Source organism: Lygodium microphyllum, chromosome 21 (genome assembly GCF_053477565.2).
Source record: "Lygodium microphyllum isolate KBCC chromosome 21, Lygodium_microphyllum_v1.1.10, whole genome shotgun sequence".
Classification (NCBI taxonomy): Eukaryota; Viridiplantae; Streptophyta; class Polypodiopsida; order Schizaeales; family Lygodiaceae; genus Lygodium; species Lygodium microphyllum.
The window spans coordinates 65,994,597-66,010,772 of record NC_141155.1 but is presented as its reverse complement, the minus strand read 5'-3'; the positions used below and the strand labels follow the sequence as shown (position 1 = coordinate 66,010,772).

The window sequence follows — 16,176 nt, the reverse complement described above, 5'->3', positions numbered from 1 at the left end:
GTTCCGGCCATAGCAGCGGGTGAGGAGCGTCCCGTTCTTGGAGATCCAGGGGAGAGTTGGGCTCCCGAGCCAGTTCCTCTGGAGCCCGCGCCTTTTGATTCCGATTCTGTTTGCGATACAGAGTCTACTGTTCCACCGGTCACCCCCGAGGAGTTACCACCGGTGGACATCCCAAAGTCTTCAACTGATGGAGAGAGACGAGGAGAGGTCCGGCCTCCTCGTCGTTGGGCCCGTGACACACTCCGAGATTCAGGGATCGAGGGGGTCCCTGAGGAGTGGGGACCGCAGGATGGTCCGCGACGGTCACGGTGGCACCAGGCACATACTACGGAGCTTGTTTGCTCTAACTATTGTTTCATGACCCGTGTTATGCAAGATCGAGAGCCCACCTCCGTGAAGGAGGCTTTACAGTCCGCACCATGGAAAAAAGCTATGGAAGCCGAGTTGGAGGCTATTGAGAGGAATGGCACTTGGTCACTCGTGCCTCGCCCCCCGAATAAGAAGGTGATTGGCGTCAAATGGGTTTTCAAGACCAAGTACCTTAGCGACGGTTCTTTGAACAAGCACAAGGCTCGCCTTGTTGCTAAAGGTTTTGCATAGCGCCCAGGGATTGATTGTCATGATACTTTTGCCCCCACTGCTCGTATGGCGACTATTCGAGCTGTTTTTGCCTTGGCTGGCCATAGGAGATGGCCTGTCTACCAGTTGGATGTGAAGTCTGCCTTCCTCAATGGTGATTTAAAGGAGGAGATCTATGTAGAGCAGCCTCCTGGCTTTGGATCTTTAGATGGGAAAGTCTACAGGTTGAAGAAGGCCTTGTATGGCCTCAAGCAGGCTCCGCGTGCATGGAACGAGAAGATTGATTCATTCCTTCAGTCACAGTTGGGATATCGGCGTTCCAAGGCCGATCCGCAACTTTATGTCCACACTTCTGAGGCTGGTTGTGTGCTTTTTGTGTTGTATGTTGATGATTTGATTGTCACAGGTGATCATGCACAGAAGGTCAAAGAGACGACGGCAGCTTTACATCAGACGTTCGAGATGACGGATTTGGGTCTACTCCATTTCTTCTTGGGCCATGAGATTTATCAGTCTCAGAGGGGGATTTTCATCTCTCAGCAAAGATATATACAGGAGCTCTTGGTTTCTTTTGCGATGGAGGATTGTCGGACCATTTCTACTCCTATGGATCCGAACTGGAAGGCCACTTCACATTCAGCTTCTCCCATGGCGGATGCTTCCCACTATCGTCAGTTGATTGGATCATTGATTTGGCTCCTCAACACTCGTGTTGATCTTTGTTTTGTTGTTGGGCTCTTGGCGGGGTTCATGAGTGAACCTCAGACGGTGCATTGGCAGGCTGCCCAAAGGATACTTCGGTATTTGAGGGGGACATCTGATTTAGGGATTCACTATCCAGCAGGCACAGGTGGTTCAGATCTTGTACTTGCAGGTTGGAGCGACTCGGATTGGGCCGGTGATGTGGACCACAGGCGGTCTACTACAGGTTACTGTTTTACCTTGGGTGCTGGTGTTATCTCATGGAGTAGCAAGAAGTAGCCCACGGTAGCCCTTTCGTCTACTGAGGCGGAGTATCGGGCCGCATCTTCCACCACATGTGAGGCTATGTGGCTTCGGAGATTGTTGGAGGAGTTGGCTGCCCCCAGACTCTAGCGATCAGATTCTGGTCTGGTCAGCCGGACTGACCAGTCGGACTGCCACGTGGCAGTCCGACCTGGTACTCTACCAATCGGCTGCATTTAATGCAGCCGATCTGCCTATTTGTTGCGCCCAGTTTCTGGCCATTTATAGCCGATTTTCCAGCAGTCTGCCCACCACTTCTGATCGCAGATTCAGGCTGGAGATACGTGCAGATTCCGTCTCTCTTCGCAGATTTCAGACAGGAGATCGTGCGAGGTGAACAGCAGGTTGCATCCTCGAGGTGGAGACACGCAGTCCAGCGCACTGCGCCCGTGTATATATCTGCATATCTTTGTATACAGCACACTTATACAGTAGATCTTCATCTTCCACTGTCTCTTTCTCTCTCTTCTCTCTGCGTTCTCTCTCTCTCAGTCTTGGTCCCACGCTTCCGCATCGCTGCACTCTGATACTAACATGCTTCTTTGTAATATTCCCCGCCCATGGCCCATAGAAACCCCCCCTTCCCTTTTAATAGATTTAGTTGAAATTTTTTTTTAATCTTCGCCTCCCTTGTGGTCGCCGACAAGTGGCGGGGGGAAAAGAGGAGGAAAAAGTGGATGACGTTGAGGAAAGAGGAAGAAGCAAATGACGACAACAAGGAAGAAGGTGACGATGGCAGAGCTGACGAAGACGATGACGGGGAAGATCAGGACGAAGACGACGATGGAATCGATGGGGGGGGGAGGGGCACACGTATGCCATCTCACTCCCCTCCCCCCCCCCCACTATCTCTTCCCCCCCCGCCCCCAATAATAACCCCCTTCCACCATTATAAAACTCCCCCCCCCCCAATCGTAAGCGGACAGGAGGGATGAAACACCTGGATGCTGCATAGGCAAAGAGAGAGTGTGACAGAGAGAAAGAGGGAGAGAGAGAGTGAGAGAGAGAAAGAGGGAGAGAGAGGGAGAGAACCTTCCAAGAAGGCTCTCCTTCTCTTCCCCTCCTTAGAGGGTGACCACACGCATTGTTCTTCTCCTCTTTTCCCCACGAGTTTAACCCCCATCGCAATCGAGAAAAGTCACCTCGACACACTCTCTGACGAGAGAGAGAGAGAGAGAGAGAGAGAGAGAGAGAGAGATTGAGATTTATAAGCCGAAAGTATGGCTCCCAGACGGAGGGAGACACGCACCCATGATAATCCCGCATCCAACAATAGAGCCACCGCCCAGGGCGTTACTGCTAATACAAACACAACGTCGGGTATGGATAATTCATATCCGAATATCCAAGTACTAATTACCATCTCCGCTATTCATTGAGACATAGGTTATATCGCTTCGGTATGCGCATGAGTTCATTTTAACAAGTAACCTGAATTTATTTTTCAATAGTTAATGAACTCATAGGAGATTATAGGAAAATTCTTTCCGCAACCAAAGATAACCGCATAGATTTATGCACATGGCGCATTGAGGTTCGCACAAATCCTTGTACCCAAATACAATCAGTGCATCCCAATGCTATGCGACAAAATCATACATAGCATGAAGAGTATATAAGGTTACCTTGAGGGTTATGCACATAGATGGTACATGCATGGAAAGGATTATACAAAATATACATCGATGGTACACGATTGATCTTGCATTAAAGTCTTGCATTCATTCTATGAAGATTTCGCATAAAATAACGATCAAGGAGTTACCTTGTGCTGTCAAACCATGAGTTGATTACAACTCGCACAATAATTCAGGGATTATTTTACTTTGGAAGATAGTCTTACATCGTTACAAATTTGTCTCGCATTCTTTGCCTTAGAAGAAAGGAAGATAAAGTCAAGCTAAAAATTCTGCATAGTATCGCTCTTTGAACCCAAGGGAGAGAGCAAATATACGATGGAAAGATTATCACAACTATTCCTGCAATGTTTGGAAAAGAATACCACTGCTTTTGTTGGTTGATCGAACAACACCCTAAATGCTTTTGCATTCAACTGATTGTTGTATTGTGGCTTGAATGATTATTCCAAGTGCTTGTGATTAATGATAAATGCATGGCAGGGGTCTGTGATGACAAGTTGCCATGGGGATAAAGAAATGTTTTCTTGAAAGATGATATTAGGTTGATTGCCTTGATTGTGCTTAATTCCTAACTCGATTAATTAAGGAAATGATATTTTACGCGGGTGGATCATCTCCAAGGTCACACCGTGTTTCAACCCAAGAGGGCACTGCTCGATTTACGGGCTGAAGATCGAGTGGTGAAAAAGCCAACCACGGAAATTGTGTCACACTCCTAGACCGCTTGTGGGTCAAGTGGAGCTCTAGACACCCCTTGCCTAGTCCGGAATGGAGTTGAAGTCTACTATGAGCTCAACGTCTGTGGCGTTGGAAGATCCTATTCTAGATAATGAATGGAAATTGTGGTGCCATGTGATTTGGACCAGTTACTTCTGCACAGCAAAAGGGATACATAATTTCTCCTGTATGGGCAAGAGACAAAGATTAACATGAAGATAAGTTAAGGAATTTGTTTGAACTTGTTTGTCAAAGGATTGCTTGCTCTGTATTCATGTTTGTGTCGTAAATTATGCGAACGAACCCTGTTTCCTAAAAGGCTTAATTAAGAAAGCTGATTTTAAATGTCACACATAAATGTGATAGGATCTAATTAGAAAACTAAAGCTATCAAGGGAAGCGGGTGGGCGAAACCCTGACAGATCCGTCCTATGGTAGGGTGGTCCCAAAGAACTAGGAGGCTTCTCACAAGATTCTATCATTGTTCGACCTTTAGGTATTGTTAGATTAGAACCTGATTCCTGCCGTTTTAGGGGACTGGAATGGGACTATGCCCTACGGGTAGAGAGGTGGAGAAGCCCTTCCCTCTCGTTTTCCATTCTCTTTGAACCAAGTGCGACATGAATCTGCTTCAAGTTGGGTATCTCTACATAAATTAGGATGTCCAAAACCCGACACTAGAATGCTGTTAGGAGATCTTGACCACTAGGAACCCAGATTTCAAGTCGATCCTAGTGGATTCAGCCACGAACATTCCGTTGCGAGACGGACTCAGAAAACCCTAAGCGACAAACCCCGAAACATTCCATGGAAGTGCCACGCAGCGACGCTTAAATTCGTTTCTTGATGGACTGCTAAAACGTGCTTGGACACTCGATAGACGAGCACTTAAGCAAGTGTATCAAGGGTTCAACGACATGAGCATAGTCCTTAATAAGTTTTTGAAAAAACCCAGTAAAACCTAAAAAAGATTTTACTTACCTTACGGTCCCCAAAATAGACCAATCTAACACTACTCGCATATTTTCAGGATCAATCCAAATGCCATCAATCAAGATGACATGACCAAGGTATAACAGCTCCGTACGACAGAATTTGCACTTAGATAGTTTGGCAAATAATTGCTCTGGTCTTAAGCGATATAAGATGATACACAAGTGTTTAGTATGCTCCTCCAATGACTTACTATAAACAAGGATGTTGTCGAGAAAAACGACAATCAACTTTTCAAGATACAGATGAAATAAATCATTTATCAATAATTGAAAAGTTGCGAAAGCATTGGCCAATCTAAAAGATAGGACCAAAATTTGATACTGTCCATAGCGTGTTCGAAATGCATAAAGTTATCATTACATGCCTTTAAATAAATAAATGCTACACATGAACTTAATAAAGTGATGTGTATTAAATTTAAATAATAAATCATGTGGTATATAAATTTAATAAATAAACAGTATATTTAAATACAAATAATAATAAATGATATGTATCACAACCTACATTGCATGCAAATCCAACAACATCAATTTTTATTAATATAAGAGAAGATTACAAACTACGTTGCATTGCAAAAGAGACATCATTAGGTAGTAAGTACATCTAATCTGTCTTAGACTTCTTGGAGCTAGGCTCCCTATGGTCAGAGCTACTCTTTATCATAGGTAACAATACATTTTTCCTTAGAAGTTCCTGCCTAATGATAATGGGGTCTTCAACTCCGGCAACCATACCACGAGCCACCATGAAGAAAAGTGGGCCAAACCTAGTACTTGTGAACAAGTAGAGCAGCTTCAAACGTCAAAGCAGCACTACTTTCTCCAAAACTAGAGTATGTTTGGATGGTCTTGAAGGGGCTAGTTTTCATTAGTACCCTCAACTTCAGAAAGTTCTCAGCAAAAGCAAGAGAACATGTCTTATGAAATGCTACTATGCTGCTGATAAGCTAGCCAATGTACTCTTTCAATGTGGAGTAGTGTACCCTTCCTTGGCCACCAGATCTGCCACCTTGCCTAGATGAAAACTCATCTATATAAATAATGTCCTACATCACATAAGTTTAGTATCAGACTCACTATTCATAGACGATGAACATATACCATGTAGAGTCGCAATCTCTACATCAAGAAGAGAAATAAAGTTATAAGTAGAGTCATTATTAAATAAAATTGTAATGTCTTGGTCATTTATACGTCCAATGATCTTTAAAATATCATAGGGACGAAATTTTGTTTTACTAATGAGAGTACTATAGCTATTGCTAGCATTAACGAAACATTCATCAAATAAAATTTCAAAAGAAATGCATGAAGCCTCAAGAGTATTTATCGAAATCTTGGAAGTAAACTTCACCTTTTGGTTCTCAGGACACTCACAATCACTATGAAAACATCTAATAGTAGATGAAACAACGGCCCTTCGAGCAATCCTCGCAACCAAATGGCCTTATGCTTGCCGTTCTTTTTCTTATGGAACTTCAAAGTCTGCTGACCAATTGTTGCCGAAGTAGACGACTTCTTCGACTTAAAGACTAAGACAGCTTTATGGGAACCCCCAGTTGACTAGCTCCCTTTACTTGCAACCAAAGTGTTACCATTCTGTAAACATCCTAGAGCGAGTGAAGAGGATTGTGAAGCACCTCATTTTGGTGGTTTGACGGCAACCAAAAAGATATCACATCTAACAAAATGCTTGAGAATTGTCCAAGGTTTGTTTTATGCAAAAAATCTTTAAATTCTTGCAAGTACGCATCCAAGCTTTTCTTTCCCATATCAAACTCAAATAATTTTCGAAAATTTTCAATCTAATCATTGGTCACAAAATGTTTCCGAAAAACTAATGGAAAATCAGCCCAAGTCACCAACTTAGGACATAAGCCCCCCCATCAAGCATACACCTTCCCCTGTAACATGATTTGCATCTGCCCAATGCATTGGATGTCATCGAATTGATACAAATTAAAATATGTTGTCCATTTGGTCAACCATGAATCAATATTTGTTGCATCACATTCATTTTTTCTCTTTAAAGGAATCGGTTTGGAATTGAAGAGGCAATGTCCTCATGGACACAGGCACACATGGAAAATGGAGAGTGCGAAGCTCGGCTAATTGCCGTTGCATTTCTTTTATTAAAGCTTGGAGAATCGCCACAATGGACAAATCTCCTTCAGACTTGAAAGAAGAAGAGGCTTCGAGACGCTGTCCATGCATGTGTTCCGGTTAGGACGGCCATCCTCCATGTGCCAAAGTTCAGTAGAAGTGGGCACATCAAAGGGATATACTTCTTGTGAAGACATGATATTATTAAGATAAAACTTTTACAAAAAACGTTGATAAATGGGTTTGGACAGATAACTAATGGTGAAGAAGGGGAAGAAATTTATTTAGTAAGATTACCTGTTTTAAATGTGCATTTTCCCAACTAAAAAAAATAAGAGCATGTGGACTATAATCAAGACATCTCGAGAATCCACACATCATGTTGATACGATATCATTTGACCCTGTAGCATTAATATAAACATTTAAATATTGAAACCAAGATAACATTTAACATTACAATAACATTAAAATTAATTATAACATTAACATAACATATTAAATTACTATCAATGAAAATTCTCTTATGCTCATTCATGCTACAAGGTTTCAATTTACAATGATGGTCTATCATAGCTCTAGAGTAGCAACTCCTCGAACTTCAACCGTCAAAACAATTGTAAGACTCTTATATATAAGCATCATTCCAACATAAAACCCAAGCATAGGTACAAAACAAAGAACATATGTCATGAGGACATGTATCTTTCAAACCTCACTTAACATGTGAATTAATTTTTAATCACATTGTTAAAGTAAATGTTGCACATGTGAGGTGTAATTGGAATTAGAGTAAATTTACGAGCCTGGGGCCCAAGGAAATCACGGGATATAAAAGAAAAAAGTTGCTATAAGTTATGCCGCACAGGTACTTAGTGGTATCTGGTGCCAGTTGTTGGCTTAGGTCATTCATTTGGCCATAAGTGTCGATTGGTGACATTAGAGAAGTGACATTTAATGGTACCTAACACCAATCTGATGGTCAAAGATGGCACAAAGACACTCGAAAATGAAAGTTGCCTAGCCAATTTAATTATTGGCTAATCAGATTATTTTTTCGGGCATTGAAATAATTATTAGATTATTTTTTAGTATTTAAAGACTGAAAAATAATACTTAATTATGGATAATGCTGAAAAAACCATTTGAAAAGGCTGCCACTGTAAAAAATGCCCATGCAAGACTGAAAAACGTCTTTAGAGACTGGAGAGAGGCATTTTAGTGCATTCAACCTACAAGAGAGAGAGAGAGAGAAGATACTGCTGGTCTAATTTGCAGCCATTGAAGGACCTTCTGAGGAGGTAGCCAGCGGCAGGAGAAGACCAATCAATAGCAGGTGACAGCAACTACAAGCTATTGAGACAGGGCAATAGTAGTAAATGACAGATTTTCTACAGTTCTTTGCATCTACAAGCTGTTGAGACAGGGCAGCAACAATAAATGACTAGTTTTCTTCAATTCTTCGAAGAAAGTTTGAATTTTTTCTCTCCTCAGCATTCTCTCTCATCTCCCACCCTTTCTACAGCCTTGCTCCGAAGATTACAACATTGAGATCACGAGAGATTAAGAAATTTTAGATTTCTCTGTTATAAACCCTAATCTAGAGGGTAAAAATTAGGATTTAGCAACAGCCTCGGGAAGCATGCCAAAAATTAGAAGCTCCAAGACTTGGATTCAACAAGGCTGAAGCTGTTTTCAATCAAATTCAAGTGGAGGGACCAACAAATCAATGAATTTGGGGCATTTTCCATCTCCATCTAAGCAGGTGAAGGCCAATTGACTGCCCGAATCAAGGGGCAAATTGGATTGAAGACTTGCTGATCATTTTAGACAGCAAGGGGAGTTGGAATGCCGAAAGGGATTGGGAGAATCCCATTGTACATCAACTTCTTCGATTCAATTAAAGAAATACCAAAAGGGGCACCAGTTTTGGGGCCAACAAGGTGTCCATTGTCCAAGATTGTAAGTTAATTTGCATTTATTAGTTTTATAATAAATGTTATTGTTGTAACTGAGTTGTAATCAAGGAATTACCACCCATCCATGAAAGGAAGGCTGGTTTCAACGTACCTTGCTCTCGTACCCACCACCCGCAACACGTGCATCCCATGCACACCCCTCTTGCCAGCATTGTCTTCTTGTACCACCCTTAACGAGATGAAGGCATACCTATCAAGCAAAAACCATCAAGGTTCCGTGAGTAAAAATAGTTTTATGCACATCATCAAATCTTGCATCCAATTGCAAGTTGATGCTCTGATACCAATAAAATGTTACCATACAATCCAACATGCACATGAGACGACACGACGCAAGCCAAACTCACCATAAAAGAAACTAGATATCAAACTCACCTCCCACCCATAGAACCAAAGAAGCTCCACCCCAAGCCTAGGAGCTAGCAACACTCTGTGTCATGACCACATCCCAAGGGTTGCCTCCCATTGTTGCCCTAATGACTGCTGGTCATGTGGCACACAAACAATCCCAACAAACTCTATCTTTCAATACTCCTAAAGGATTAGCTGATTGGTCTGCTAGCTCCACACCCATTGCACTTTTTACATCCATGCCTAGGTTATCCTCTATCCCTCCATCTAGGACCACTTCTCCACATTGTCAAGCATTGCATTGGCAAACAACCTACTGATGGACATACACGATGGCGACCACATCCTTAGGTTTTCCTTCTTTAGTCTTCCGTTGCATTCACTCATACATATACACTCATTGCATTGTTTCTTCATTTAGCTTTACTTTTTTATTTTGTTTTGCTTTGAAACATCTCACTACTAACCTCTATTTTGCATATTCCGATCTCTCTTGCATGATTTCTTCATTTAGCTTTACGTTTCTATTTTACTTTGCTTTGGGGCATCTCACTACTAACCTCCATTTTGCATATTCCGGTCTCTCTTGCACGGTTGTGTATTTCAGTGTAGGGCTACCATACACGTTTACACCGGTCCTTCCTGGGCTAGAGAGATGGGATGCACACCATTCCTTCTTTCGTGGTTTCATCTTCCTAGAAGATTTGCTCTTCTACTAGTATGAAGGCTTCCTCTCCCAAGGCAAATCGTGCAGCTTCTCTCTTGATGCTATCATGGCGATGACTTCTATCTTGCTCTTACAGTTAGAATGCTTCATCCTCATCATCATGGTTCTCAACACCACATGAAGACCAAACATCAAGCTCATCTTCCTCCTCCAATATTAACATCTAGGGTTAAGAGGGGATTCCTACCCTTTCATGGTATTCTATATGATTCGGCACTTGTCTTAAACATCAACCTTCCCCCCCCTATTGTACCTTCTCCTTTGCATTGCATTATTTCATCATCTTTGTAAAGGGCGCTTGGGCAAGTGAATAATTTTCCCATGAAGGATGTTGTCCAAGTGACACCTGCCCATGCGAATTCTCATCATGTAACATACTACAATGCATCTCATTGTATAGAGTACATCTGGGCAAATCCTGAGCTCTCTCTATCGAAGGTTCTTTCACTACTAGCTCATCATCCTTCACCTTTTCTCTCATCATCGATACCCTTGAGTGGTTGGGTTAGCTTGTTTGTTTTGTGATATGTTGAATCTAACCATCCCTTTTCATTCTTCCCACAAGGCCCAGTTACTTGAAAAGCTGCAAACCATATCTATTCATTCAAAAAAAAAAAAAAAAAAAAAAAATCGTTGTGGTTCCATCCGCCTTTGCAAAACTTAGTAGGGCATTGGACAACCGATGATCACCCTTTGTCTGATGCCTTGTCCTCTCTAGGGTGACTACTTGGACTCCCTTGATAAGTTAACTATTAACTCTATAATCTTGGTAGGCCACTCGGCAGCCAACGTGCACCCTTTGTTTAATGCCCTAACTACTTTGGGGTGGGACGCCTAAAATGGGCTCAAGCTTTTCTTCCAATCCCTTCTTGGTTCTTGTTTTGGGCCTGAGAGGAGGTGTCCAGCTAAAAATTCATTACCCACTGATTAGCTCTTTACAACAGCCCCAAGAGAATAAATTACCAAAAGTTTCACTAAATAGGGAGTAGTTCTAGAGAGTTTCTTTGTCCCATATGCAAAACCCTGATTTGGGAGGATCCTTCCACGTTTATACATAGACAAGCTGCCCACCATTCAGCCTCATCCTTCTATGCAGGTTTCTCACATTTACATGTAGATTTCAGCCATCAACTGCCGACCATCTGCTGTCCACCCCACATCGACTGTAGCCATTCTCCTTCCAGCCCTAGAAGACCTGATTTCAGCCATCGCCCTGCTATTCTAGAGATTCCCACTGCTGCATTTGCTGCTCCACAAGAACCACCCACATCACAGCACCCAATCTGCCTGCATTTACAGCCTTTGCAGCGGGATGACAGGCTGCTGTAACTCTCCAGCCTCCTGGACAGACTTCACAACAGTTTGCTGCCCCAAATCTGCCCAGCTGCCACCCTGATCAATCACATGTCAAAACTGCTGCATTTCTGTTGCAACATGGTCACACAGCTGCTGCCCTGTTCGTGGAGGTCTCCATCATCACCCCCACACCCCTACAAGCTGTGTTTTGCTGCCTACCCCCTTCGACTCATGGATACAGCACTTCAGATCCGTCTCTGGTGGATGTCACACTCTGGCACACACTGCTCTGCCCTTGAGCATTCTGTACACTCTTACATTCCTTTACCACGTTGATTCATTCACTTCAAAGTTCCCTTCTTTCTCTATCTATGTTTGTGTTTTTGTGTTTTGAGTTTTGAGTTTTGTGTTTAGGGTTTGAGTTTTGCACATCACTGTCTGAGTCTTTGTTTTTAAGTTATGGTCATACTCTTTGTGTTTCCTCAATGCAAACCCTGGCATATCTTCACACTTGATATAGTGTCTTTCTATCATTTTATGTGTCTTAGATATTTTAGATGGAGGTGACCACAATGCTAATTAAATTCTAAGGCTTATATAATATGTACATTAGATTCTATCACAATCAGGAGTGATGCAAAACTGGATAGGGATGGGGAATGGTAGTAATTGCCGTTGTTTGTGATTATATAGCCATATGGAATGGGATGTGGGGCTAAAAGACACTACTATCCCCACAATTCTCAAGCCCAAAAATGACACTTGTGACTATGGATCATTCTATGATATCGAAAGGGTAGTCAACCCTAGATCACATAAAACCAACCATCAAACTCAAAAGAGATTACATGAGATTTTTACTCCATGAAGAGTGAGGAAGATCTATCAAAAACTACAGCATGCCAAGATGGCACCCACATGGTCAAGATTCATCAAGTGGAAGCACAAAGGCTCATGGTATAGCTAAATCGAAAGATCTAGGTGCGGCACCAACCAATCCTATGATCCACAAATAGACCCTCCACATAACGGACATGATACACTCAATCAATTAGTGTTGTGTAGAATTGTAGTCTCTGCACCAAAATCGAGACGAAAGAAAATTGTTAGTGGAATTGTTGTCAAAAAATAACATAACTAACTGACCATTAATAGTCCCAATGATATTTAAAAGGTCATGCAAACCAAATACAATCTTGTTTACAAGCCAATCAAGGCACCTACTTGCATTTACAAAACAACTATTTACTGAAAATTCAAAAGGCATACTTAGAGCTTGAACGTTGACATGGAGCTTGTCTTCACTTTCTTACTCTATTGACAATCTTTGCCCCCATAGAAGTGTCTAGTCTAGCAACATGCAAAGCAATGACCCTTTAAACAATCATCACTACAAGTGGCCTTGTGTTTGCCTTCTTTTTTCTTCCATGCTTCCAAAGTTTATTGATGAGAAGCTGCTATCGTGGGAGCCTTCTTTGACTTAGAGCTAGAGAGGGCTCAATGGGATCCACCCATCAACTAATGACCTTTGCTTGCAACCAAAGTGTCGTCAAAGTGTTTCATGTACCTGTAGACATTCTCTAAAGAATGGAAAGGATTGTGCAATATCTCATTTTGGTGCTACAATGGTAGCCCAAAAGGTAGTGCACGTAGAGCAATTTTTGCATGCCATCCAATGCCTTTGTTTTGTATAGGTCCTTCAAATCTTGGGAGTACGTGTCTAAGGTTTTCTTTCCCACATCTAGATTGAATAATTTGCAAGAAATTTCAATCCAATCGTTGATCACAAATTGCTTCCAAAAAACTGATTGAAATTTCACCATGTCTCAAGCTTGGGACATAGTCCCACCCACCAAGTGTACACCTTCCCCTTTAACATGATCTATATCTGACCGTTGCATTGTGCATCATCAAACTTGTACAAATCAAAGTATGCCATCCATTTGGCCAACCACGAATCAGTATTTCTCTCATCACACTTGTTCTCCCCTTTGAAGGAATCATGTTGGAACCAAAGAGACAAAGTCTGCATGGCTACAAGTAAAGGCAGAAAATCGAAAGTGCATAGCTCGACAAGTCGTTGTTGCATTTCTTCCAACTGGGCTTGCGAAGCCATCAAAAGCGACAAATTTGTATCTGACATTCGAGACGACACCTATGCACATCTATTCATGATCAAGAGAAGTCGAATGGGCATCCTCCATGCGTTCGGATTCACTCACAACTCGTACATACTATTTTAGGATCATGAGAAGTCAAATGGACATCCTCCATGCATTGGGATTCACTCACAACCAGTGCATCAATGCGAGGCACGTCATGAGAGGACATGGTGATGAGAGAGAGTTACTGTCTATAGGGAGTAACACGAAAGCGAAAGAATTGGTGAGATAGGGAGAATTGGTGTATATAGCTGCATCCTAAAAGGATTTTAGAGAGGAGAAGTCGCGTTCATGCGTTGAAGAAACTTCTTATCCCATTTTTTCTATCTCACTTGGTGCAAAAGATCATTTAGAAAAGGAGGCGGTGGCAAATAAGCCTAATTATAGGCACAGTCATTCTCAAATAGCAAAGACGACATTGTAATATCCATGGCATTGTTTGAATCGGTTGTGGTTTCACACTCTCATTTAGACTAATGTTAAATGAAGTACTTATTAATCTTGCATTTTTTTTTTCATGCCTATTCAACTTTTATAACATTTTGTCAAACCTATGATGGCCTTTTACAATATTTACACTTCTTGGACTTGTTTCATTTGCATCAATCATCTCCATAAAGATAACAACCATTTCTTGAGGAGAGGATACTCATATTGCCTTGAGGGCCACAACAATTTCTCTAAATGACTAGGAAGAATTACCTTCTTAAGCACGCCAGGAATATGTGGGTGAGAATCCAAGGTGAGCAGCGCACTCTTTACATTGCCATGTGCTATTTCCCCCCATGATGTCCCAATAAACTCCACATGAGAGGCAATCACCATATATAGCTTTGGATGAGGATATTGGGGAGTTCTTGAGGGAGGGCGATGTCATCCTCCTGGGGGGACTTTAATGCCAAGACAACATCCCACCAAGTGTCTTTAATGCCAAGACACCATCCCACCAAGTATCTTCCTTTGATATATGTAAGGAGATATTACAAGACCAAGATTTGTCAAAGCTACAAATGGAGAGGACCTACCAAGACATTGGGGAAGTCATTGTGTATAGTAGATATCTTGTGGAGATGGGTATAGCACACAGACTAGCCATCCTAATTGCCTAGGAGACAATGATCATCTTGCCTTGAGGGCTACAACAATCTCTCTCAATTTTTTTGAAAGGAAACTATAAGAAGAATTACCTTCTTAACATCATCATTTGGGTACTTTTAAATGCAACAACGTATTGAAAAAAAAGCGTGAAACCTTTCACGTGTTGCTTAAACCTCTCGAATCCTTGTCAAGTCATTTACAATACAGTTCAAGTCCAAATAATATACGATATTGTTTCATAAAGTGGGCCCAATGGTGGCCAATGCACACCCTGTTCTTCATCCATCCAATACGTATGATGACTTGCATCACTTCAAATCACTTCTCTCGTAGACCTAGCCCAATGACGACCAAACCACACGTGTTCTTCATGCATCCAATCTGCATGATGACTTGCATTTGGCATAGCAAATGGATGGCAATGGCTTCTGGTTGAAGATTGAAGAAAAAGAGCGTTTGCAAAGTATAGCAACTGCAAAGAGCAGACCTCAACTCTAAAATGGAAGATAGAGTTTTATAAAAAGGCTTTTCAGAAAATCCAGTTTTTGGTCCATTTTGAACATGTAAAGTCCAATTGTATAAAAGATAAAGGATTTAGCATCTAATCTTGAGTCGTCAAGAGCTTCTCAATGCAACGTCATATGATAGATATAAACTTCAGAGCCTTTCTTATATCAAATACTTATTGGAACTTTGGAAAATGAAGCAATCTCTCTCTCTCTCTCTCTCTCTCTCTCTCTCTCTCTCTCTCTAAAGAAGAAGAAGAAGAAGAAGAAGGAGAAGATTGAATTGATGAATTGAAATATTTACAATTTACAAAGGGCCTTCTGGCAAACCAAGCACATTCAAACTAACACATGGAGCCAAAAGGCCAAAAAACCACAAGGCTACAAGGATAGAAGAATCACAACCCCCCCCCCCAAATCTCTCTCTCTCACACAGAAAGAGCCCGGTTTATCTGTACCTACCCGACCTGCAAGACCACTGCAGTCCCGGAAGCTCGAACGCTGCAGACGTCTGTTGGTGAAGAGGAACGTAAGCTTGAAACTCCATGGTATGGGGCCCGGGGGGAGAGAGAGAGAGAGAGAGGGAGAGAGAGATCATCAGCACACGAGTGCCGGCGGTTGAGCTTTAAAAGTTTGAAAAGCTAAGAGGATGCCGCACAGCGTCGGCTGAGGAAACGCGGTCGAGAGGAGCGATGGTGAGAGTGACGAGTCGCTTCGTCGTCGTAACAGCCACATGGGGACACCATGTGGGCTACTGCGACACCGTCAAATTTTAAGTTTACCTTGATTTTTTTAGACAAAAAAATCCTATGAATTTCCAGAGATAAAGGAATTTCCCCCTATAATTTTTTTGTGTTTTTTGCTAGCACATGTCAAGTAACTATAGTTTTTTTAAATGCGAAACTTCTTACACGTGCACCTAAAGGACAACTTTGATTTATCTTTTTTCTTACTTTTTGACTTCTTAAAAAATTTTAGGTTTTTCTTATATTTTTTTTTTACTTTCACTTAGGCTT

General features: G+C 41.9%; 1 protein-coding gene across 6 annotated transcripts in view; it reads right to left on the bottom strand.

Moving 5' to 3' along the window:
- Window positions 1–15,924, bottom strand: part of LOC148018087 (WD repeat protein) — a 75,163-nt gene extending 59,239 nt beyond the window's left edge. For 5 of the 6 annotated variants that reach the window (XM_087661763.1, XM_087661764.1, XM_087661767.1 and 2 more), the window contains exon 1: window positions 15,623–15,924. In XM_087661763.1, coding sequence (XP_087517889.1) covers window positions 15,623–15,758 — 136 coding nt within the window. In that variant the 5' untranslated portion in view covers window positions 15,759–15,924. Of the gene's footprint in view, window positions 1–9,111; window positions 9,211–15,622 lie in introns of all 6 variants that reach the window. The other variant, XM_087661765.1, reaches the window with a different exon arrangement.
- Window positions 15,925–16,176: the final 252 nt, after the last annotated feature.